The following is a 25,939-nucleotide window of genomic DNA, read 5'->3' as shown; positions in this document are numbered from 1 at the left end:
TTCAATAATTTTGTGGGTATTATTATTCTGAATTATTGTTAAACATGTCCTGACCCATTACAATTATTCATTATAGGAGCCCTTAGACACAGCAGGGGAACCACTGTGAAATAAGTTATGTGCCTGTATTTCCATTTTGGAGATAACTTAATCCTAAATTCCAGTTGAACCACTGGACAAATTATTTGCTCAATTACAAAAAAGTGCTGAATTATTCACATTTCTTTATTAGTTCTGCTGAATAACAAAGAGGTGGTTTCAATCAAGCCAGAACAGTACTAGTAACATAAATGCAAACAATACAATTGTGTAATGTATAAAATTGGTAGCATTTTGTTCTCTAAACAATGCAATACTGCAACTACATTTATCACCTACATCAAAAAGAACATCATTTTTGGACAGGGTTGCTATGATTGAACCATTATGGTAGGCCAATAGGCTATCTACACAGTTAAAAAAACACATAAAGGAAAGCTTAAATGGCACATATTTTCTCTGTCAGTTCACCATAATATAATAACAGTAATAAAGATGATAATACTATGTAATACTTTAGAGATAAGTTAATATTCTTGAGCAACATCTTTGTATGCTGGCATAAACAACACATATAAAAGCCATGATATTCACATCTGTGTCTACTATACATCATAACTCGTGTGTAGGACACTACATAGTGCAGTTAGCCTGAACGCTCCCTTTTTAAGAGGCTGACTTTCCCTTTTCAGGTTTTTTTTTAAAATTGTTCTCCCCTGCTTTGTCTAAAAGAAATATACAGTAGAGACAGTTTTCCATGATATACATACTCCTTCAGTCTCGTGCCCTTACATCTTAAAGTACTTAAAGCCCCCACCCCAAAAAAAGAAAAATCCATTTACCATCAACATATCTTCACTTACTATATTGCCACTAGTCCCTCTATCCTCAATCTCATAAGCTGAAGCTTTTTATAAGTATACACACATGCACACACCGGCTCTCCCACGCACACTCGCACTCTCACCACATACACACATTTACAATCTATAACTATTATAAGTATTTATTTTTAGTGTATCATACATTCTATAAATTGTATTTTTGACTTTGGGGATACCGACTGATTTCTTGGCTGTAAATGCACAAAGTGAACAACACAATTATCATAATAACCAAATTCAAATTGTGTGCTTTGATTCACATTCTCCTTGCAGTTCAATAAAAGACGGTTGAGTTGGTATCGCTGTGAAAGCTCTCCTATGACCTCTAGTGTTTGTTTTTAGTCAAGACAGGCGAGCTGCATTGAAGGCGAATCAGGTTCTCCCACTTTTTAAAACATTTTCTATATTCAGTTGGGGTTGATTATTTGCTAAACATATCTATTTAATTCAATTTGTAGAAAATATAAACTCTGTTGGTATTAATTATGTGTTTATATGGGTCATGCATTGTGGACCCTGTGCATGAAAGGACTTGAAAACTCAATCAAAAATCAGGGTGTTACCTTTGATGTTCATATCTGCTGGGATTTTAAATGAATTAGCCCAGCCCTGTGTAACAATGTTGTGTGACTGGTTTTCTGATATTATAATTAAAGCACTGAAAATGATAAACACACTCCTATTTCTCTATTCCCAGCATTAGTTTTTCTTGTATACATGCTGGAAAAAATGGATTAAGGCGCTCTCTGGCCATTAATGCAAGTTAACATCACACACTCTGACCTCTATTTCTACTTATACATGACCAGTGACACAGACTTACAATGAATAAATACCGCATAATATTCTGGTCGTTAATTTCTGACAATATCCCTGATTGTCTTGGTCCTTTTCTAGCATGGGTGTTAAATGACCCCCTGTATTAGTGCTGTCATCTAAAAATTGTCATTTTGCTTTTCTGCCATCCATCAGTGTGGCACATTCCTCACATTGCACAATGTCTAAATGAGATGTAGTAATGTGCAACTACAGAGAGAAAGGCTGCTTAGGAATTTGAAAAATCTTTGATTGAATGAAGTTCAACTTCCCGTGCGGAGGATCTGTTACTGATAGTGGGCATTCGGCATTTGTTATTGTTTTCAGTGTCTTAAGTTGCTTTGAAAAGTTTGTCAGACTGTACTGATTTATTCTATTGTAGACTGAAATGTTTTTCAACTGTATGCTGAAGTGGTTTTCTGTGACAGGCCTCGTCACTGTGAGTGTCTTGGACTGGAAAATTGGTCATGTCTCTATATCTCAGTGGACTCTATCCTCTCCAGGCGTGAAGGTCCTGCCCAGGGATTGGCAAGCTGGTGGAGAGAAGGAGGGCCCTTCTGATCTTCACAAGGCGGGGAGATGGTGAGGGCAATGGGGCCAGAGATAGAGAGTGAGGGCTGAGGGGATAGAGGTGACATGGCTGGTGGTGGAGGGGGAGAATTAGAAGAGGTGGGGGAGCTGGTGGTGATGGTGGTAATAGTGGTGGTGGTGGACGTTGAGGAGGGTTTAGCTCCCAACGAGATCATACGTTTTTCCAAAGCTTGATTCTTCTGCAGCGTTTCCACGTAGCTGAGCTGAAGCTGTGCTTGGTATTTCAAAACCCGTTCCTTCTCGTCCTGCCAGGTGTGTCGCTCCTGGTCGAAGTTGAGTGCCTGGCGTTCCCGTTGCTGCCGCTCCAGGCGCAATGCGGCCTGCAGCTGCTCAAGTTGCCTGCGAAGCTCCCCTGACTCGTCCCAGTGACCCTCCGGGCCTCGCTGCGGCAGGTGGCCATCCTGACGTAGCTGCACTTCCTGGCAGAGTTGGGCCTCATGACGCATTTGGGCCTCGTGGCAGAGCTGGGCCTCTTGGCGTAATTGGGCTTCATGGCGGAGGTGAGACTCCTGACGAAGCTGGGCCTCCTGACGGAGTTGGGCCTCTGGTCGAATTTGGGCATCCTGACGCATTCGAAGGTCCTGCTGCATGTGGGTATCTTGCCTCTGCTGCACATCACGCCATTGAGCTTCTTCCCGTTGCTGCCTCTCCTGTCTCTGAGCTTCCTGCCTCTGGGCCTTGGCTTCATCGCTCTGAAGACTCAGCAGGTTGTCAGACGTGGAGGTGAGAGAGTTGGTTGAGGACTCAGTGGGGTTACGTGGGCAGTGGACAATCCCCCAGGGGGGCAAAAGTCCTGCAGCAGCTAAGTTAGGGCTCACAACCACTTCTGCTCCTCTGCTCACTTCATTTAGAGCCCGCTTTAAACTGAGCACCTCTGCCTCAAACACACCCAGCTTCTCTCTTAGATGGGACACCTATAAAAAGGAAAATGTATATCACAATAAATATTTTCACAGGCAGGAGGATTCCTACATAGAAAATAAGCTTAATAAGTGTTCATAGTTATATAGATAGACATAAGGTGTGAAAGCATTCATTCACACAGCCATTCAAACAAATACTCATCCAGCTGCATTTGTTTTTCATACTGTATATGTAGAAATGCAATCAAGCACATGTATGCACTTAAACTGTACCTAAACTTAGGTCCACAACGCTTGACTAATGTTTCCAAGTGTATTAATCGCCCAAAAATGTAAGCTTTCTTTTGATGGTTTATGATTGAGTGATATTGTACGTTTTACCAGACAAGAGCTATTTATATATGCAGACATTGTGTTCAAAGAGATAAATATTGCTCTTAAACTTACTGCCTCTTAAGTGATGGAATACAAATAATATATAAATGTGATATGTGTCAGCTGCTTATGGGCTTGTACAAAACAAGGAAAAAATGCTGTAGCTGTAGTATACGATGTTGTCTAATCCCCAATTTATTGTAGTCTATTTTTTGTTTTGTTTTTCGAATCCTTCTGAAGGATTTATTGGTTTTAGATGCTCAACAATCTAGATTAGTGTAAAACATGTCAATCCTTAAATCTGCCTTGCTGTATACTATATTTGAACTGCTTTGGATAGTAATCAACATTGCATTACTCTCTAAAGCCTTTGATAAAGTTGACCGGTGCTCAACTACACAAGATTTACATCATTGTCCCTAGAATAATGTGAGCCTTTCAGCCAACAGAACCAAAGTCCTTTGACTAAATATTCATGTTGAAAGATCTACCTTACGAGATATTTTAACCAAACTGGAGTCGAAATTAGCTTTCTTCAAAGAAGCAGGACTCGTTTTACACACTCTATGTGCATACAATTGGGAAAATATCCTACGATCTGGAATTTGTGTTTTCAGCAGCTTGGCTAGTACTCTTTTCTTTGTTCACTTGTAAACTCATACTCACAAATAAAGAAATAGGATTTTGACAAAGACACTTAGAAAACTAGAAACTAGAGATTTAATTCTCAGGTTCAGGGATTTTGCCAAATAAAAAAAATAATATATATATTTGAAAACATTTTCTATTAGTCAGACCTTTAGATATGGTGCGACTTGATTTGTTAGGTCTGATCATTGCTCTACTAGGAAATCTATGTTTGGTTGCATTGCCAATTCAGAAAACTGATCAATAAACTGACTATCATTTACATTTTTTAAATAATGTTCAAATTATTCACCTTTGTGTTTTTCTGTTGTTTGTTTTCCTCTGTGTTAAAGCCTGCTGAGCATAAGTCAAGGTGCAATTGAAACCTCACCTCTGAGAGAGTCCTCCTCAGCTCCCCCTCACACTTCTCCAGCTCCAGGCTCTTGGTGCTGTAGGAGTCCTTCAGGCCCAGCATGGTCTCCTCCCGCTCCCTCAGCTGGGCATTGAGCTCCTTCAGCTGGCCCCTTAGGGCCACCATCTCTCCAGCTCGCTGCGTCACTTCAGCCTGACTCTCCCTCAGCTGCTGCTTCAGCAGAGAGATCTCTCCGGCCTTCTGACACACCTGCAACGTATAAAGAAGAAGGGAATGGTATTTTTTGTTGTTGTATTAAGTAGGGATGTAAATACCCATCAATCTGAGTAGATATGATCGACTCAATGATCAATAATCCAGGATATTGACACAAAGTCAAAACAACAATACATATCATTGTCTTCAGATACCCTTATTTGGAATTTCTTGGTTAAAAAAACGTGTTAAAAAAATTGTCTGAAAGAGCCAGGCAATTAAATTGTCATATCATATTTCAGTGACTTTTTGGGAGTTGATTTAAATGTAGCTGATTGTCTTAAATGGGCATCTTCTCATATCTATCTAAGACCCATGAACTGAATTACATTTAAATTGTATCTTAGCAAAGTGTTTGATATCAGCAGTTATCCCATCCTTTTCCAGATAATCAATATGTATTGTGATGAAACATCAAACCCCCAATATTCAGAAGTATTAGTTTTTATGGTCAATATTCTCCCTGTTCCATTGCATATAAGTGGCTTGCTGTACAGAGGCAGCGTCACACACACGGTTGTACTCAGTCCTCTACTGTTCAGTCTACCATGATGTAACCCTGATAACATTTTACTGAACTAGTCAAGCGCACCGAGTCATATACTCATATCTCACCTCCCACTTGGTCTCCTCCAGACGAGGCAAGATGTCAGCCTGCTCCTTCCTGTAATCCAGACACTTTCTCTCCAGCTCCTCCCTCTGGGCCAACAGAGCCGCCATCTCCTCCTGGAGCCTCCTCTTGTCCTGGGATAGACGGCCTATCTGGGCCTGCAGGGCAGTCTGGGAGCGCTGAGCACGACGGGTAACCTGCAGAAGCAATGTACGTATAAAGTGTTATAAAGTTTTAAGTATAAAGTATACACAAATTATGTTTTGTTGGTATCCATCTATATGTGGAACAGATTGAGCAATAACATCTTCTGGTACTTAAAGCCATGACCCAGTAAGTGTTGTATCAGGGACATATTTGGTCTGAATGCCATTTGGAACCAGTCAAGTTTTTTGGGCTGCTTGGATCAAAATGCATGGACGTCAAAAAGCCATTCAGATTTTCTCCCCATCATATGCAGGATCAATAAATCACCTGCCACCGTTGCAATTTTCTTGCAAGCCAATCAAAGCATTGTCGTCAGAGACAAGGACTAATGAGGGTGAATATTAAGCCAGATAGTTATATTCAGTGACAGCCTTCCCAATGTAGTGAAGACAAAAAGATAAAATGTCATCTGTTGTTTCTACATCACTCAGGAAATTGTACCATTGTTTCAGATTTTGACCACATGCTTCACAAGAATTCACACTTGTTGCATTTGACTCAAAATGTGAGTTGAGATTAAGTGCAGCGACATCCTGTGAATCAAATGCAGTGAGTGCACCTGCTGCAGGCGCGAGGCGTAGTTCTGTCTCAGCTCGTCCATCTGCCGCTCCCAGACACGCTGCTTCTCCTCAAACACCTGAATAATCGCTGCCTCACTTTGGTCCAGGTTTCTACGCATGTGCTGCACCTGGTAGAGAAGAAGAGAAATCAAACATCCAGTTAGTAAAGACTTAGGACATTTAACTTGGACAACAAAAGTTGGAATATCAATGAAATTATTCAAGTTTAGAATTAATCTTATAAATAATGCAACCATCCTTGTTTTTAAGTAAGTACAATTTATTTAGTATAAAACCTTTCCTAAACAAGAAAAAAAAAGATTATATATCATAAAGCCCACTGAGTGCTAGAAACAACGGCATGATAGACTTCACTGTGTTGCCTCTGACCTCTTGCTCTTTCTCCCACAAGCGGTCCTCTAGGTCCTGGATAATGTCGTCGGAGGAGGGCGAGGGCCGGAGAGGAGCAGGGGCGTCACTCAGGTGGCTCAGCCTCTGATAGGACGAGGAACTCTTTCCCGAGGAGGACCGGCCACTGTCTGAGGCGCTGAGCCCGTTCTAAAGGAAAGAACCATTGAGATACATTAAAGATGATAACAGCAAGGTGTGGCACACCCAATCATACTATGACTCCTGAAGATGTAATCTAATTTGCCTTTACCCTGATTGAAAACCCATTGATATAGAACTTGACCAATAAACTGCTGAAATATCCTGGCTGATATTGTAATAACCTTTTAACCAATTTGATGTTCGGAATGCTAAAGGACACTAACATTTATATACATTTAGTTTTCTTTACATTTTCAACAAAAATGCAAACTTTTTTACATTATTACATTTTTTTATCAGTAATATTAAATCTTTAGTTTTGAAGTAACGATAAAGTTTTTTAAACGAAATAACAATAAAATAGCTGTCAGGACATTGTATTACATTAATGATCACGTTATTAAATGATTTGGTTTTGTTACATAATCAGGTTGAGTGCAAATAGTATTACATTTTCGGCATTATTTCAGATAAAGGAGATCACGCTAAGACTAAGTGAGTATGGATGGGGGTCTCACCTGGTAGCCAGGCTTTTCCAGCTTGTCGAGGCCTGCAGCTGCCCCAACCATGCCCAACCTGTTGATGTGGCTGGTGGAAGCACTGAGAGGCCCCAGGATGGCCGGGGGTCCACAACCGGACCCCGAGCCCGTGTAGGTGGGCAGGCTGGTCAGGGAGTTCCTCCCTGAGTCAGACATCCCTCCCTGAACCACTTCATTACCATTTCCCCCGCCCTCAGTTCTGCTGACCCTCACTGGGCTCTCCTGGTCCAGGAGCAGGGCCTCTGGGACCTCTCCTGATTCTCCTGCCGCTGCGTCCCTGCCTCTCCTGCCTCCTCTGCTCTCACTGAACCCTTCACTTCTTGCCTCAGTCTTGCCCTCGCTCCCAGCCCCTCCTGCCTGGCCCACCAGGTTCTGCATGGAGTGGAAGCTCTTGGGAACCACCGGCTTGAAGGCGGAGGGACGTACAAGGCCCGAGTTGTTCTGCATCGCCTACAAGAGAGATGGAGGAAAGAAGGTAATACAATATATAAAGGAATGTACACATAGGAGAAAAGCCTGATAGAAAACACATTATTGTTAAGCATATTAACAGAATATGGACGTGCATCGTACATAATAAGATATCATTGTAATTGAACGTGTCAAAAAGACCTTCAGAATGCATTTTTGCTGGATAGGTTGTGGCTTTATCAGTATGAAATTCCTTCTTTGTGTTTGGACACCGTTTCTTCCATGAAGAGTGTAGGATTAGTAACACAAATAGGACATGTTATACTTTAAAAACGTAGGAAGATGGCAATTTCATATGTCAATAACTTTGGCTGAAATATTTTTGCACTGCATTTTGTCCGTAGTTGCTTACATTTCACACTTGTAAGCGATCACTTTAAGTATGGAGAGGACGAATCATAACAACTCATGCAACTCACTGCATGTGAGTAATAGATTGACCCTTTTGATTCATTTTGCCTGAGCCCCAGGTTGGGAGTTTTAAATCTTGAAGTACCTGCTCCAGTTTTCCCGACACTGGCAGGATCTTGGGTGGGTTGTGGTTTGGAGGGTTGTGGCTGCCTGGATTGTTTTCTCCGTCGGCTCTGGCTGCGGTCATCTCTCTGTGCTGGTGCGGGTGCGGATGCTGGATCTGGTGTGTGTTCATGCCGACGCTGGTCTTCTCGGGTCCTCCTCGTCCCACAATGTTCCCACACACATCCAAACCTGCAGCCTGCATCTCCCTCTCTCTGTCTCTTTCCAACCTCTCATTCTCAAGCCTCTCTCTTTCCCGCTCCCTCTCCCTTTCCCTCTCTCGCTCCCTCTCTCTTTCTATCTTCTCTCTCTCAATTCTCTCTCTTTCCCTCTCTCTGGCTCTCTCCCTCTCCCGCTCCCTCTCTCGCTCCAGCCTCTCCCTCTCCACTCGCTCCCGCTCCCTCTCCCGGTTCCTCTCCCTCTCTCGTTCCCTCTCTAACCTTTCTCTGTCCCAGTCCCGGTCCCGGTCTCTGTCTCTCCCCCTCTCACGCTGCCTCTCCCTCTCCCTCTCCCACTCCCTCTCCCGCCTGCCCGCTCCATTGCCACACTCCAACTGGTTGTTGTTGGACGGGGCAGTCATGGTACATTCAGTGTTAGTGGAGGAGGCTGTTTCGGTGGGCCGGTCAGTCCCGGTACAGGTCCCAGTCGCAACACTAACACTCCCCCGCTCATCGCTAGAGGCCGTCCCGTCAGATATAGTCGCAGGAGGGCGGGGCAGTCGTTCTGCACTGCAGCTGCGGTCGGCAGGGCAACGGCGAGAGAGAGGAGGGGCTCTAGGCAGGGTGGTCCTCGTACCCACAGACTTCATGGCAAATTCCTGCTCTCCTGCCACCCCACTGCCAACACTGCCCATAGTGGGGTCAAAGGTCAGGGATTAGAGGTTAGGAGTCAGGATTGGGGAGGGTCACAGAAACATTTGGAAGTAGTGTGGGTCATCACAACCTAATGCAGGTAGTGGGGGCACACACACTAGAGGAACACAGAAAAATGAAAGGCGTTATACAATATTATAATTGCATAATGACTTGTTATACAATAATAACTAATGCAGAATATTTTTCAACCAACATACAGGAAAATGTGCTCCTCCCACCATGATAAAAATGAAATGTGTCCGACAGATAAGTCTAGATAGTTATGCGTAGAGTGAGGGTATAAATAAAGAGTAACAATAAAACCCGTCCTCCAGTTAATTGATAACATCATTGGCACAAACTGGGCCTGCACAGACAATAAAATATGTACATGGCAGTAAATCCTTACTTTTACACCAAACAAGAAAATGATCATGATTCAAACTTTGTGTTATATTACTAAATATATTCATAAACTTTGTTTACAAAAAGAACAGACCAAAAATATATTGCCTGCCCTATATGCGGCATCTAGGAGTTATTTACAGAAATCCTCATAAATGTGCCACAGATTAGGAAACGTTTTGAAATATCAATCTGAAAAAACAATGTTAAGTATGTTTTAAGGGCTGTTTAAGGTATCATTGGTGGTGTACATTAAGGTACAGTGCCATTCAATAAAAAATACCCAAAACCAGGGTCTTTACAAGCTTCATCAACACCTATCTAACAGTAATATCAACATGTCAACACTTTACCTCAAAACAACAATTTATTTCAATTATATTGTCTTGCTTTGTGATGAGATGCCAGTTTAGAGGTTTACTGCGGATCACATAACGGTAACATCCATGCGTTTAAGTCCAGTCTGGGAACTTTGTCATCTACAACTTTTTCTTACACGTAAGCCATTCACTGTCTCCTATAAGGCAAACATGTCCTCTAAGTGTAGCGCAATACAAGTCAACATCGCCAAAAACTGCAGCTACAACTAATACAGAATATATAAACTTTTTAAAGGCGAGATATATTGCAGGACTGTCAAATAAGTTTTAGACAATGGTACACAAATAAACTGGTAAAATTAGCTTGGCACATTCACGTTTGTGTACAGTATTACAAAGACATGTGCTTAAAAAAATAAATATGTTTGTTTACAAGCTTTATATATGTATGCCCTCAAAAACGTTACATATTATCGAGCTCAAATATGACATCTCCAAATGTATACAGCAGCATAGATAGAGAGATAGATAGATAGATAGATATAGGTAGGTAGATAGATAGAGAGAGAGAGAGAGGCATGCCAGTGCACCTCCCCTCCCCAGCCCATTTACTAGAGGATTACTTCCACTTGGGTGAATAGTAGTAGTAGTAAAAAACACTGAAATGTATCTGCGGCTCTGCCTCAATCCCCTCTCCTCACGACTCCCCCTCTCTCTCCCTTTTTCTCTGCATCCCTGGGCGGCAAGGGCGGCTTTAACAGCATCCGCATCAAGCCCTGAATCCACTGCGCTCCCAAACAATTACTCGCTAGGCCCCGTGACAAGAAATACACGCACGACCCTCGCCGAATCCAAAAATAAATCCACATTAAAATGCACAGCGTCATTGACATTGACGACAGTAGCTTTGATTTACCGATTGTAGCATCCTGGAGGTCCATCATCAAAGGCTACTCACTATTTTGCAGCTCGGCGTTTTGTAAGATGGCAGCCTCAATAAATATTAGTGTCACAAGAAGCACCGTCAGTCCCGTTCGGCTGGCCTCTCTGTGGTCATGCGATGTTACCGTGGCTCGGTAAAATTAGGGATGCTGTCTTCGACCGCTGTCACCGTCGGATGCTGATGATGGAGTCGGTCGGTTCAGTTGATACGCGCATCAGCTGAGAGACACACACCCACCTCTGGCCCCGCCCCTCCGGCTGCATGATGCAAACGCCCCCTTTTGGCTTTCATCCAGTGGTCTCCCTGGGGAAAAGCCTCTGGAGTCACATATGCAGCCCCCTGGGTGGATGGATGAGACGTTCAATGGAAACAGTCATGCTGGATGCATCAACAGACAATTATTTGTTCTAATTATATTTGTTCTAATGTCCTGTAACAGAAAAATCATCATAATTGATGTCATTAGAAGAACAAAAAACATTTGTATTTTGTTAAAGTATTTTTTGGAATCTCAGTTTGGGGACAGCCATACATCCTGAATGGTGCAATCATTTAGATCCATATATATAACTAAAGTTACTAATATCTCTCTGAAAATCAAAAGTAAAAGTCATGCATCAAAATGGTTAAATTACTAAAAAGGTAGAATCAGGAACATTTATTTAAAGTGTTAAAACTAAAAGTACTCCGCACTGCAGGAAAACATCCCTTAACGTTACATTATTGATAATAATGCATTCATTTTAAGTCAGAAATGTACGGCTGAAGTTGGTTAATTGGACCTTATTTTTGTATCCATTGTGATTGCACTTTGCAATTGATTATGGATGAGAAACTATAAGAAATACATTGAAATTATTCAAGTAATGACAAGGAAAAGCAGATTTTCATATTTTGGATGATGCTCGGTCCAATCACTGACTTTTTCTGGTCACACAAGTCATCTAATATTGGGCAGGTTGTACTTACTTTGATCACAACCAAAATTATTTCTGTGGTATAGACAATGTTACCTGACTTTTTGTTGCATAGCAGTTTTCTTTCCCCCATTTTCCTTTATCAGAATCAGAATAACAATCAGAAATCCTTTATTGATGCCACTGTGGGGAAATATACATTGTTCCAGCAAAGGGACAGTGGACATTAAAGACAAACCTCTATAAGTAGGTTAACTTATAAAATAAAGAGACAAGCATACGTTTATAAAATACACAACCATAGTAAAACAATAAGTAGCAGCATTATAAAAGTATGTGAATAAACTAAGTAGATTAAGTAGCAGTAACAACAATTATATATATCGGGGGATTTTTTTTTTAATTGTAATTTACATTTTGTATCACTCAAAATCTTTTGTTCTAACTGGTGGTTCGAAAAATTAAATAATACTGATGGTTATTTGTTCTTGTTTTTTTTCAATGTATTTTTATCTTGTGAGAAGCCCTTTATTGTAGAGCTCTGGTTAGCTCCAGTGTGCCCCCTCCCTGCAGGATGAGGAAGGAGCATCCAAGAGCAAAAGCACACCTGAGTTGAGTATATAAAAAAATTATTTATTTTATGGGTATAAGAAGTCCTACATACATAAATAATACGGTGGTGTGTGTCATAAAGGGATATTTCAGTTCAGTTTTTCCAACTCTCAGAGTTATAACCGTATGATGCTCTGATATGATGCATTTACTTACTCCCCAGAACAGTCTGGTTATGTTAGGAGGGAAGCAAGTGTTGTTCTACAGTGTGGTTGACCATTCATCTCTAGGCCAATGCAATCTTTACATACTTTTGAATTGGAAATCTCTTAAGAAGAAGCCTCTTTCGCTGTTGCACTTGCAATCAACTGTCCATAAGGAGGCAGTGTAGTTCTGTATTTGCTGAAAGCCTGTAGTGTGGTTTTCACAGTTGCTATAAAGCTTAATTTACGCTCAGGTGTCCCCGCTGCCACTAGAAGGCGCTATGATTTCACACACCCAACCTAGCCACTGTATATTGCTTCCCGGCTCTTTGTCACCCACTTATTTGTGTTGTGTCTGTGTGCTGAATCAATCAATACATTTAGCTTTCTATTGAGAAACCCAAAATGTCATATATGTCTTCTCTGCATCTCCTTAATGTCCTTTAATGTCAGTTTCTCAGTTCAACATTTTATGTGTTTGGGGTTAATGCTATCAAAGCAAAATGAAAAGAAAATCTTTTCATGAACCCATGAGAAGGTCAAAAGTGGGTCACAAGATTACCAAATGCCAAACCACTACTATACAATTACATTAAATGGTATGGTAGGATTAGTCATTTAGTGGCACAAGACTTTGGTCATTATATTTTTGGTGCCTCAAGATTGATGCTTATCTCTCTGTGCTGAGAAATATTTAAAATAATTATTTGTTATCTCTATTTGCTTCAAGCAATGCTTTAAGAAGTCTCAGGTTCAGAATAAGTCTGCTTCCCATTGTTGTATCTAGCTCATATGGTTTATTTTTTCATGCTGAACTTTAGAGGCTGCCTTAAGTTATTTTAATTGATTATGTCAGTCAGTTAACACACAATCCACAAGCCAGAGTATTTCTTCAGTTTAACAAAGCTTGGCAGTGATGTTCACTGATGTAAATCAAAGGAAGCATGCAAGGAACACATTTCACGCTTTCATTTAAAACCATAATTGTTTTAAACTCAGAGCCATAATGTTTTGGAATGTTGTGTGTTAAGTCATAGATGCTTTGTTTGAATTTATTGTCCTAATCCATGTTTTTACTGTTTTATTATCCGATCTGGTCACTGATTTTCTTTTAGTTTTATAATAATCTATTTAACATGCGTTTTCTGTATAAAACATCTTAGAAATTGCTTGTTAAGGTGTTTATTTAAATGATATTACTACAAAAGATTTTTTGTTAAAAATGTAACCCATTTGAATTTGATCAAAATCATTATTCTGAATCAAAAAACATCTTTTTAAGTTTTCTTTAGAATGTAGTACCAATGTGGAACTACCGTCTCCTAATTCTCCTCTCACTGTGGAATTAATACATCACATGCAATGCATTAGTTCTTCCTCATGTTGGGTTATAAAAGCAGCCCGTTGTTCCCATCTTGACAAAAGCAGTGGGTTAGTGTCCTCTCATTTCACATTATCACCCGAGAAAATCTGTGCAGATGTCAGACATTAACTCCACAAACCCCAGGACTCTGGGCCGGGGAATCTGCATCATCACTGGAGCCTCCAAGGGATTCGGACAGGCGCTGGGATATCAAGTAAGTGATCAACTTGTAGGAAGAAAAAATGATTTTAAAGAAAGATAAGCAAATAATCAAATGTCCATCCAGGTGTCCCGCTCTCTGGAGCCCCGCTCGGTCCTCTTGCTGGTGGCTCGCTCAGGGCCTCTGCTGCAGGAGATGAAGGAAGAGCTGCAGAGTGCCACTGAGGAACAGCAGCTCGTGGTTCACTGCGTCGCTGTGGATCTGAGGACCAAAGAGGGTGTGGATGAAACGGTCAGGGTGGCAAGGCAGGAAGCTGTAGATGAAATAGAACATGTGCTTCTGATCAACAACGCTGGTGGGTCACTTTCTCTGTTTGAATCTGTCACCAAGCAGCCTACTCACTGCTGATTTTGTATGCACTGGAAAAAATGCTCCTCCAAAAACAAGTTGAAAAAATTATGAAAACAAGGTGTTTTCACTTGAAATAAGTACACAAATCTGCCAATAGAACAAGTGAAAATTTGCTTGGTAAGATTTCTTAGAAGGGATATTTAGATAAATCAGATCTTGTAATTAGCTGGGAAAACTTATTTTGAACTATATTTGACTAGAATCAGGAAATGCTGTGTTACAATATAAGCCGCAAATGCTCAAAAGGTTTCTGTTTTCTGATGTTAGTTGGTGATTTTCCAATAAATATGTGGGAAAAAAACCATTCAATCTGAGATACAACTCAAAATAAGATTGACTTAACAAGATGATGCATTGTCTAAAACAAGACCCGATATCTCACTTCATTGTTACTTCTGAAGTTATTATGTCTTATAGCAAGTGTAAAGACAAATTCTGACTAGATATTGTGGGGAAAACTTCTGAAGCAATTGGAAAAAGGACTCAGAGAGTCACAAGGAGCTTTGATGGCAAACACTGATGGTTTATTTGGAGTTACGGCCGGAGAATTGACAAGACAGGTGGTGTGTCACGAGTTGACACAGCGGTTACCAAACCAATTCTCAAGAACTCTTCTGCAGCTCGATGTTTTAACAACAATTATGGACCCTGAATCTTACTCTCGTCCATAGAAAAGAATGTGCGTCAGGGAACCTACATCCCTGAACAGTAAACTACCTCATGGCGGCTTGTGCTCTGTCATAGACTGGCAACAACAATGCGCCCAAGCTGCCCCTCCTTGAGAGAGATAGCAGCAATACCCAGGCCGTAGACCTATGCCATGGGAAAGGAGACAGTGAGAAGAGAAAATGATGAACTGTGTCGAAGGTTGAATACCTAAGCAAATTATTCCCTAACAGATATTAGACAAATATACTGTCAACACGCATGTTTACCCCTTTTTATGTGTAACATCTCCTCTCTCTCTCTACCCTTATAGGCTCTTTGGGCGACATTGCCAAGTTTGAGACTTTCACCAATCCTGATGAGGTGAATTCCTATCTGTCTCTCAACGTAAGCTCCCCTCTGGCTCTGACAGCAGGGATCCTGAAGTTGTGTCCCTGCAGGCCGGGCCTACGATGGAGTGTGGTAAACCTCTCGTCTATGTTTGCACTGCAGGCCTTACCCTCCTGGGTGCTATACTGCACCGCCAAAGCAGCCAGGAATATGATGTTCTCGGTGCTGGCCAAGGAACAGCAACATGTCAAAGTCCTCAGCTACTCTCCAGGTATATACTTTATATATTGACCAGAGGTATGCAAAAACAATTACTGTATGTGTTAAAGTTAATTTAAAAATCATAGAAAACAAGGGAGAGTATTGTCCCTTTTTATACATCACATGCAATGCATTAGTTCTGCCTCATTTTGGGTTATAAAAGCAGCCCGTTGTTCCCATCTTGACAAAAGCAGTGGGTTAGTGTCTCTCATTTCCCATTATCACCCGAGAAAATCCAAATTTTGTATTTACTCCAGTGTCCAGTGATACTGAGAAAAAAATGAAGATGAAAGGATGTACTGTGGGGTCGAAGGGTACATGACCCCGGCCCAAGGCCCATGTAAAATGTTAATAATATGACATTGTAAACAACAAATCTGTGTTGTAATCGACAGGAGAGCTAATAATGTAAGCTGTTAGCTGTAAGCAGCCGGTGTGCACAGACTCCTACAATAACCGCCTTTCGATTTGATGGTTAGTTTGATTCAACTATATTTTATGCAAATAATCACTATCTATTACAAAAACAGAGTTAAAGGATATATATATTTTTTTTTTACGGTTTACACTTACTTCAGGAAGGTTGAAATATTTGTTCAGGTAAGTGGTGGAAATGTTGTCCAGAGCCATGAGTGATGTGCCCAATTTGAAAATGTCACCCCCCTTTCCATAATCCCTATAACAGCTGGCCTGCTGTATTACTGTATTTAACCGTCTATGCTTGTAATATGGAGTGCAAGAGGCAACACGTGTTATCTTCTAACCAGCCCATTCTTTTGGTTTCCTTCAGGTCCAATGGACACAGATATGCAGAAAGAAATCCTGAGGTTAACAAATGTCAATCATAATCCCATGCCCTGCCATGAATCTGCAGCCAAACTGATGAAGCTGCTGCTGGACAATAACTTCTCCTCAGGAGCACACCTCGACTTCTTCGATGTGTGATATCTATACGAGAAAGAGTCAAAAAGAATAGTGTCCGTTGTGTAAATTATTAGATGTCATTACCTTGCTAAAGTTAGAGAGAAAGACCCATGCTCTTTGCTATTGCTCTCTGGTAGAGCACAGAATTAGCTTTATCTACTGCAATAATTACATTTATTGATAAGAATAGTTTTTTTTTTAATCAATTGCTGTTATACTGATTATGTGTTTCATATGTGATGTCAGAAAATAAATGTCACTCCTGTTCTTAATTGTTTAATTCCTTAAGCGTTTCACCTCAGCTGATTATTGACACAACACAGAAACAGACTACTAATACTATCAAAGGTTGGGTTAAGAACACATGTACCAATACATCCATCAATAGATTGGACCTTGGTCTTTTCAGTCAGTGTAGTCATTTAAGCAAAGGATTTAAAAAAAAAAAAGAAAGTTCAATGCAATGCAGGGCAATCAAAACAACTGAAGCGTAGGTGCTTTAACTGTATTTTGTAGATACAAGTTAATACTTGGTTTGTAAAGCCCCCCGAGTCACGCCAAGGTTTGGGTGAAATTCTGAGTATTTGTGTGCACATACAGTATGGGGGATTTAAGTTTATGTATTTATGTGTGTGTCTCTTCCTTTAAGCACATTGTGGAGACTCAAAACTTGTAGTCCAATCATGTGTTGGGGCCCGGGTACATCCTGGAAATCCTTAAGTGGCTCCCCCCCAACTTGCCTGGTGTCATATGTTGCACGTATAGAGTAAGTAGTAGAAAGCACAAGAACAGAGTAGAGGCTGCCAATTAAATCAGCTCTGTATCTGTCAAACTCTCCCAGCTGTCCAACGTCACCACTGACTCTTGATAGACAGCCCCAACTGTGGGCCAAAAATAACCCTCAGCAACAGGGCACCTACCAATTCATGGTCGGGGGCAGGGGGAATTTCTGAAAGTGAACGTGACAAAAACTCTAAAGTGTCGCCCCTAATTTGAATACATTTGAGAATCACATTGAAAGTGTGATAGTTTTAGCGGTGTGACTTTGAGATGGTGTTGTTGGTTTTATTGACAGGATAAGACATTTGAGTTCCATGTGGAGGGGGACAAATCAACAACAACCCATTTTGGGTCTGTTGGTACAGTTCATGGGGTGGAGGGCTATTTTAGTACCTCGGGGGAGGAATGTCCAGTTGTCATTGAAGTACACAGAGGGCACAGATTGGTCTACGAGACCCTCAACTACCCTATCACTGCATTCAGCTTTTTCTCTTACACTGAAACTTCTGCCGTCTGCTCACCACTGACTCACTGCTCACCAGCTTCTCAGGAACCAGTGCAGGAACAATGGAGAACGTGGCAATATTCGAGTCACCTGGAAAGGGGAGGGGTCTTAAGGCCACTAAGGAGTTTTGGGCTGGAGACGTAATTTTTGCAGAGCCCAGTGTTGCAGCTGTTGTGTTTGACAGGTAAAGTTGTGACCAACATTTGAGACGTGTAAGCTAAGGGGAGGGAGACCTCATCAGATAGGGTCATTTGGGCAGATGAAAAATATGTTTTCTTTTTCTTCTGTCTGTCTCTTTACTATCTAGCCACAACATCTTACACTTTCCTGTTTTTATAGACCATAGTCTTGTTTTTCTCTGGTTTTATCACTAACACAAGTGCCATATTCTAACATTACTCCAGTCTGACTTGTCATTCTCAGGGGGATTTTCATTTTTACTGAAGAAGTGCTAATCACATTGAAGAACAAACACAAATTGTGACTGCATTTGTATCTTTTGTAAAATAGAGCTCAGTTGTACTATCTACTGTCATGTACTATCAGAAGATCTGTGCATTTGAATGTATGATCTGTGATATAACATTCCTTTATAAACAAGCTGTTGTTTATGAGAAAAGGGTGTGAAATCCAACAAAGTGTACGTGTAAAATGTAATGTTTTAAATTTGTTTTATATAACATCTCTGGTCAGACTTCACTGTCAGAAGTTACCATTATCAGAGGAAGACATGGAATGTTGAGTTGAGAATATATTGTGTGAAGATGATAATATCAAGAGAATAAATGCACATCAACCTTTTTCATGCAAATCTGAGATATTGCCTTCAAACTCTTAATTATTACTATAAAAAGGAATCAATAGGCAATAGGCAATAGGCAATAGGCCCCAGGTATTAGCCAGAACCAACGTGCATAACTCTTCCTTTGAAAACTGTCCCCATGTTATCTACATTATGCATGTTCTGTAAAATATGGACCATAAATATCTTTCCTCTCTTTTTCCTCAGCCTAGTAGACCGTATTTGCCACAGCTGTTTCCGAAGACAAGAAAAGCTACAGAAGTGCGGCCAGTGCAAATTTGCTCATTATTGTGACCGAACCTGCCAGCGAGCCGGCTGGGCCGAACACAAGCTAGAATGTACTGCCATAAAAACGCATGGCAAAGCACCGAACGAGAACATCCGGTGAGGGAAGCAAAAGGAAATATTTAGTTACATGCTTAATACAGATGTTGAGATTTATGTGGATACAATAAGAGAAAACGCATTTTCTGCTATTTACTAATCTTTCCTCAAAGGGGACCTATCAGGCAAAATATACTTTTTGATGTATTTTATACATAAATATGTGTCCCCGGTGTATCAGGGAAGTCACAAAGTGTCAGAAAACAAACCATCTCTCTTTTCCTCCGTATCCAAATCTCTAAAAACGGGGGCACAACGGAGTTGATCCAGATTTGCGTCCGATATGACGTAATATCGGAAATGTGGACCCACAGCACTATCAGAAACGTTAACGAAACACATCATAGAAATGTTTTTTATATATCTGAGACCCATAATATAAACCTAAAAATAGCATAATAGGAGACCTTTCATTGAAAAATAGAGGCTGTTAGAGAATGTTGATTGTGGGCCACGATAAGAAAAAGGGATGGACTGGAGCCCCGTACTCTGATATTGAAGAGTCCTCTTTGGACTAAAAGGGGTCAGGGGGGTAGGGTTAGGGTTAACATCTTTGATCAGGAGTCAATGAAGGGAAGCTGTAGTATTTAATTTGAAGACCTACAGTATAATACTAACACATGGCAGGCCTGAAAATAAAACCTTACAATAATCCAGTCTGGATTATACAAAGACCTGAAGTGTGATCTCTGCATCACCATGGATTATAAAGACCTGATTTTAGCTATGTTGCATACATGGATGTATTACTGAACTGGCCTGCTGGGCACAGTAATATGTATCGCTTGAACACAGTCAGACATAAATCCTGCTTTTATCGTGAACCTAAGAGTTACCTTTCTTCTTCTATTGTTTTTTTTCAGTTTGGGGGCTCGCATCCTGTGGCGCCTTGACAAAGATGGGAGCATGATGTCGGACACGCAGATGGTAACACTGGAGGAGCTGGAGGATCACATTGCTGACATGCCTGAGGACGATTTGAAGGACTTCAAAGTGGACATCCACAACTTCCTGGATTACTGGCCCCGCAGCAGCAAGCAGCACACCATTGATGACACTTTTCATATTTTTGGAGTGGTATGTTAATATGTGCTATCCCTTTATGGGCCATCCCTAATTTTCCCAAGTTGTATCGGGTTAACGGTGTATTTAAACATTCACAAATGTTGTATCTTACTAAGCTTTTAACATGGCTGTTACAAAAGGAAATACAGCCACAAGTTTATACGCCCTGCAGCTCAGATCACGTGATGTTTTTACCAATGATTGACATGGTGAAAATAAAGGGTGTCATAGAACTTGTGACCTGCCCAAAATGAACATTTAATAAACCTTTCTAAGTAGTACAGTTTAAGATGTCGTAGTTGTTTAGTTTTTTAACTCAGGCGAAAAACAGGCCCTAGTTCTGGTGTACTAAGGGACAATCTGATTTCAGAACATTTGTATATCTTGTAAATAATATGAAGCAGTCTATATTTTGAGAGGTCTTAAGTTTCCATGAAGAAAAAGCAGCAAAGATGAGAGAGAAGTCAGAGAGAACAACATTGTTTGTGTAGAAGAAATGTTTTGTACTTATTACAGGTTCTAGTTATCATCTTGAGACCCCTCAGATGTCATTTGTGAATCCATATGACAGTGAGAGTAATGGTTTAATAAAGCCACAGTTGCAGTCTCCAGTCACTTTGACATTGCTTTATTTAATTTCACCCTTAAGAGAAAAGAGAGTAAAGGCCAAAACAAACAAAAAAATCCTAAAAATTGTTTTTCATTGCATAAATGTGTCCGTTATTTATTGATGTGTTTTGTTATTGTTCCCTCCTTCTCTCAGATTAACTGTAATGGTTTCACTGTGAGTGACCAGAGGGGCCTCCAGGCTGTGGGAGTGGGCCTCTTCCCAAATCTTTGCATGGTGAATCACAACTGCTGGCCGAACTGCACCGTGATCCTCAACCACGGCAAGTAAGTAAAGAAAAAAACTGTTTCGGTTTTATTCCTTTTCAAAATATAAAGTGTGTGTTTGCCTACTGTTATGTATTGTGTGTGTGAATGTGTCTGTCAGGTTGTATTTGGTGTAAAACTGCTTCCTGTTTGTCTTTCAGTCAATCGGCAGTGAATACTATGTTTCATTCTCAACGGAGGTGCGTTACCTCAGCCTGAGCCTTTTTAATCCTCAGAGCCTTCTTTATCAACATAATATTATACATAACACGCCTTCCTTCCTCCCATTCCATCTATCGTGGAAATGCTCTAATCTTATATAAAGGTTTCTTTATCTGCACAAAGACAGCGTGCCATGTCCACACAAGGTTTTTCTTGTGTGATGCTTTTTCACTTTGTGTGTTTGTCTTTGTGTGATCGCAATGTGTGTCCATTCATCACACGACACAGGTTGCTTTGTAGGAGTGTATTAGAAGCTTCTCTCCTTTATAACAACTTTCATTCCTAGTTAGTTACTTCTAACACCATGTAACATAAAAAACAACATTTTAAATGTTACATTATTTCATCTCTAAGCCTTTATTAACCTTTTGTGTAAACATTTACAACATGTAAATATTTGTCAAGCATTTTTAAATTGTTGAAATAAAACCTTAATTTCAAAATAAATAAAAACAATCCAAAGAATATACAAGAACATATTTAAAGAAAGTGGTAAATTGACAAAATTAATTTGCTTTATTTTGGCTTAGGTGTGAAATAATCTTCATTAATATCCATTCCTTCAATCCTTCTACTGGATTGAGAGAACTGAAAGCAAAACTGTGAAACAGGGTTTCACCAATCGTATACTGTATATGAAAGACTATACAGTGAGAAGAATAAATCAAGTCAATTCTGCTTGTATTTCTGCATCTCTGCTTGTTTATAACCATGTTTCTCTACCTCAGGATTGAGCTGCGTTCTCTGGGTAAGATTGAAGCGGGAGACGAGCTCACAGTTTCATACGTGGACTTCCTGAATTTGACCGAGGAGAGACAGAAGCTGCTGAAAACACAATACTTCTTTGACTGCACATGTGAGCACTGCAAGGACCACGTCAAAGATGACTTGAAGTTGGGGGGATTGGAAGTGGATGGAGTCAAGGTTTGTGGAGAAGGATTTTATACTGCACAAGGTAGAACAAAACAAAAACCTCCTCACCACTTTTAGTACTGGCATGGCTGATAAGGACAGAGGGGAAACATGTGAAGCAGAGCAGCAGGTCCTATTTTTAACAAAGATAACTCCCAATGGTATCATCTTACAAACTGTGTGTAAGGTTGTGCATGTACACAAGTGACAAAGTACTAAAGATAAACCTTGATTAACTAACTTTAAAGCAGTAACAGTTTTTCAATGCTTTACCACATACCAGGAGTTATTATCTTATCAACTTTATATTTTATAATGTAATTGACATTCAACACCCGATTATAAAACACAATTTAATACTTTGAGGCGTGTAAATCAATGCATAACACTGTCATATCATAAAAAAAGGCCATGGCCTTGAATGATACGGCTTCCCATTGTATATCTGCAAAACATGACCCACACACACACACACACACACCCTCTTGTAGCGTGGTTTGTATGTGTGGGTCTGAAACTATTTATAGCATATGTCAGGAATTATTACAAAAAAAAAAGGTTTGGAGTTTAATACTTTATTTTAAGCCAGGAACTGTGTCATATCTGTCCGTCTGATAATGACCATATTATAATTTTTGTTTAATGATACACTAAAGGAGATATGGTTGTTATTAGTAAAATATTAATGAAACGTGGACAGGGCCTCTTCAGCAGTTCAAAGGCCTTCAAGATTAAGATAAAATATAATCAGACCTTCGCCTTTGCGGAGGGCAAGGCCAACTGGTGTTGCCAATGTGAAAACAATTGCATGTTCTCTTGAAAAATGTATTTGAGTGTGTGAACCCCTGTGCTAAAACTGATAACAGTTCTTGATGCTTTCTTTAAGATTTGATTTGTGTCTTGTATCTTCACTGTTTAGCCTACAGAGGAACAAGTGAAAGAGGCTACAGATTATTGCTTTGAAATGATGGAGAAAATGGAAAAGGCTCGACTAAATGGCAACTACCATGAGGTATTGTATCTAATCTCTCACAATACCAAATTCAATGTTTTTCTGCTATATTTCCTACCTACAAGATTTATCCATTGATGTTAATCTTTTTAGGTGGTAAAGATCAGCAAGGATTGCCTGGAGAAGACAGAACCAGTTTTGGCTGACACTCACATTTACCAGCTGCGGATGTGGAGCACGTTAAGTGAGGTGCAAGCTTACCTGCAGTTATTTGATGATGCTGCAGACAATTCCCGCAAAATGGTGGAGGGATACATGTGAGTACAGAGATATTGTGCACTTGGTTGTGCTTTATATGAGCCTTTTGCAATTAATGTTCTATTCAATATTTCAGATGAATAGACGGACTTCTCAATGTAAGAAATTGAGAAACAAATCAAATCTCTTCCCCTGACAGGAAACTGTACCACCCAAACAATGCTGCTCTTGGTATGGCCGCCATGCGATCAGGAGTGACTCACTGGCAAGCTGGGGAAATAGAGATCGGCCATGGCATGGTCTGCAGGGCCTACGCCATTCTCATGGTCACCCACGGCCCAATGCATCCCATCACTAAGGACCTGGAGGTAAGCACCGTAAAACCCATAATCCGTATACAAAACTGCATTTTGATGTGGTGAGCTAGTCTTTGGCTCCTTTAAAATGTTATTTAAAGCGAAATATAGTTTAAAGGTCCCCTATTATACTGTTTTTCATCTATATATTATAGTTCTCAAATATATACAAAACATGTCTCTGAAGTGTTTGGCTTGAAATACCAAACAGATGCATTGTACCATCCCATAAACCCCTCTGTTTCTGCCCTGTTTCAAAAGTGCTGATTCTGGGTCTGTGGAAATAAGGAGCCACTCCCCAAGCAACCCTGTCTCCTAAAAATTACGTTCCCACAGAACTAAACTGCATTCTCAATTACGTTTAGCTAGAAACGTATTTTCTCCCACGTTACGTTTGTTATGAACGTATCTCAAATACGTTTATTTTCTACATATATTCTAGAAACATATTTTCTCCCACGTTACGTTTGTTATGAACGTATCTCAAATACATTTATTTTCTACATATCTTTACCATTTATTGTCTTGCTTATAATAATGATAATAGTCATTTATAAATATAATTTTAGAGCACACATTTGAAATCAGTAGGCGAGGCTGTAATTTCGCCAGCTGTTACTCTCATGAGCGAGGCAGAAAATAATAGTTTTAACATTCCAAAAAGCTGCTGTTTCGTTTATTGCACCTCAAACATTAGGTAGGTGGATTGACAAAAAACATCTCTGTGAATGTCATAGAGAATAAAAATATAAGAATATAACGATAGAACTGGAAGAGAAAGGGGTACTTATACATGAGAATATAAAAAAAGTAGTAATTATAAACAGTGTTTTTATTGAATAAGTTGGTTATATTAGTTATTGCACGAAATTGGTGATTCCGCCACTGTGTTCCAGGTGTCCGTAAATGATTATTATTGATGCTAATAATCACACCTGTGAACACATCATATTGTAGACTTCTATACACCAAAAATAAGTCCAAAAATGTATTAAATGTCCTATACGAATATATAAGAGTACAAATGAAGATGTGTAATTAAACTAAACATTTTTGTAAGTGTCTTGTCTTTCCGTATAGAAGAATTACCATTGATAACTTTAACACCTAAGGTTTCTACACAGAGGGTAGTGGTTTTGGACTAATAAGAAGTTGAGTCATAATGGTAAGAATATAGTTTCTTTTAGTTATTATAGAAATTTTTGAATGTTTCAGGAAAAGATAGTGACGTGGCAATAACCCCATCTTATAGTTGGATAATGGTTACCTAGTTTATATTTTCAGTCGGCTTAATTGATAACTATGACGGTCCTCTTCATAACACTTTTCTTTACGTTCTACAAAGTAATCAATATTAAATACCTAGGTGCAGTGCAAAGTCAAAAACGCGTCAAGAAGTTCAAACAGGTTTCAAGAGAGTCGTCCGAGATATTTATTTCTTGATGCCGTCTATACATTATAATTAACGTCAGCCTGCCATGAATGTTACGCAATACGGTACTGAGGTTTTCTTATTCCTGGTCCTGGTGAGAAAGGGGTCATCGTTCCTTTTTCACAAAGGCCCGGACCGTTGGTTAGACTTCACATCATGGCGGCAGTCCGGCGTGCTTATAAAGAGATCAGTGCCAGCCGTGAAGGACCCCCGAACCAAAACAGACATAGCAAGTTTTACACGAATATCCGGATGCAGACAGGCCACACCGACCACTAAATAAGCAGATTACTTCAGACTACGATTTTCGGGCTCTCTAATCTCTCTACACTTTGCTTAATTTATTTTATGTTCCTGTCTAACACACAATAACCCACTCATTCCTCGCCACAACATATATCTTCTTCCTTATCCCCTTAATCCTCTCCCTTACTTTCCTAAAATTTTTATGCTAAAGCCCCTCCATCACACCGCACGATACCGGCGCCCGCTCCACTAAAAGGAGTGCCTCGTTCTTCGTATATTCAGGCCGCAATACCGACTAAATCTTATACTTTTGTTTATTTTATTTTTATTTTGTGACGTCATTCACAATGACATCCTTATCTATTATCTTCACCAAAATTATTATCCTACTCCCACTCCTCCACCGATCCTCAGCTCGCCCAGCCCCGCCCGCCCGCGGAAACCTTCCTGAGTATAGCGACACGTCACCACTCTGCCGCTCACCTTCGGCACCTCGGGTGTCTGACGAACCACATGACGCGAAAGAAGAAACCTCCTCTCCTCCTGCTCCTTGCTGCCATTGAGAACC

General features: G+C 40.3%; 5 protein-coding genes across 6 annotated transcripts in view; 2 read left to right on the top strand and 3 right to left on the bottom strand.

The window, feature by feature from the left end:
• otofa (otoferlin a) overlaps nucleotides 1–25,939 on the bottom strand; it is a 934,066-nt gene that overhangs the window by 513,676 nt on the left and 394,451 nt on the right. The window lies entirely within an intron of this gene.
• On the bottom strand, nucleotides 205–8,535 carry LOC104966093 (leucine zipper putative tumor suppressor 3-like). The gene is made up of 7 exons (XM_010795232.1): nucleotides 8,259–8,535; nucleotides 7,271–7,741; nucleotides 6,591–6,758; nucleotides 6,200–6,328; nucleotides 5,439–5,630; nucleotides 4,587–4,817; nucleotides 205–3,244 (listed from the first exon to the last, which is right to left on the bottom strand). The coding sequence occupies exons 1-7, from the start codon at nucleotides 8,478–8,480 to the stop codon at nucleotides 2,213–2,215; spliced, it is 2,445 nt and encodes an 814-aa protein (XP_010793534.1). The 5' UTR covers nucleotides 8,481–8,535; the 3' UTR covers nucleotides 205–2,212.
• On the bottom strand, nucleotides 8,515–11,016 carry LOC104966530 (putative uncharacterized protein DDB_G0271982). The gene is made up of 3 exons (XM_010795715.1): nucleotides 10,771–11,016; nucleotides 8,616–9,244; nucleotides 8,515–8,526 (listed from the first exon to the last, which is right to left on the bottom strand). The coding sequence occupies exons 2-3, from the start codon at nucleotides 9,126–9,128 to the stop codon at nucleotides 8,515–8,517; spliced, it is 525 nt and encodes a 174-aa protein (XP_010794017.1). The 5' UTR covers nucleotides 9,129–9,244; nucleotides 10,771–11,016.
• Nucleotides 13,926–16,856, top strand: sprb (sepiapterin reductase b). Of its 2 annotated transcripts, XM_010795234.1 has the most exons (5): nucleotides 13,941–14,046; nucleotides 14,119–14,347; nucleotides 15,383–15,432; nucleotides 15,562–15,670; nucleotides 16,451–16,839. In XM_010795234.1, exons 1-5 carry the CDS (start codon nucleotides 13,948–13,950, stop codon nucleotides 16,603–16,605), a joined length of 642 nt encoding a protein of 213 aa, XP_010793536.1. In that variant the 5' UTR covers nucleotides 13,941–13,947; the 3' UTR covers nucleotides 16,606–16,839. The 2 variants fall into 2 exon arrangements, with proteins under 2 accessions (XP_010793535.1, XP_010793536.1); XM_010795233.1 differs by having other exon boundaries at nucleotides 13,926–14,046; nucleotides 15,383–15,670; nucleotides 16,451–16,856.
• Nucleotides 17,788–25,624, top strand: smyd1b (SET and MYND domain containing 1b). Its single transcript, XM_010795714.1, has 10 exons — nucleotides 17,788–18,053; nucleotides 18,879–19,055; nucleotides 19,919–20,132; nucleotides 20,884–21,014; nucleotides 21,155–21,193; nucleotides 21,944–22,139; nucleotides 23,047–23,139; nucleotides 23,233–23,396; nucleotides 23,537–23,705; nucleotides 25,583–25,624. The coding sequence occupies exons 1-10, from the start codon at nucleotides 17,932–17,934 to the stop codon at nucleotides 25,622–25,624; spliced, it is 1,347 nt and encodes a 448-aa protein (XP_010794016.1). The 5' UTR covers nucleotides 17,788–17,931.

The sequence above is a fragment of the Notothenia coriiceps genome, unplaced genomic scaffold, assembly GCF_000735185.1.
Source record: "Notothenia coriiceps isolate Sejong01 unplaced genomic scaffold, NC01 NC01_scaffold00037246, whole genome shotgun sequence".
Classification (NCBI taxonomy): domain Eukaryota; kingdom Metazoa; phylum Chordata; class Actinopteri; order Perciformes; family Nototheniidae; genus Notothenia; species Notothenia coriiceps.
This window is presented reverse-complemented; position numbering and strand designations above follow the sequence as displayed.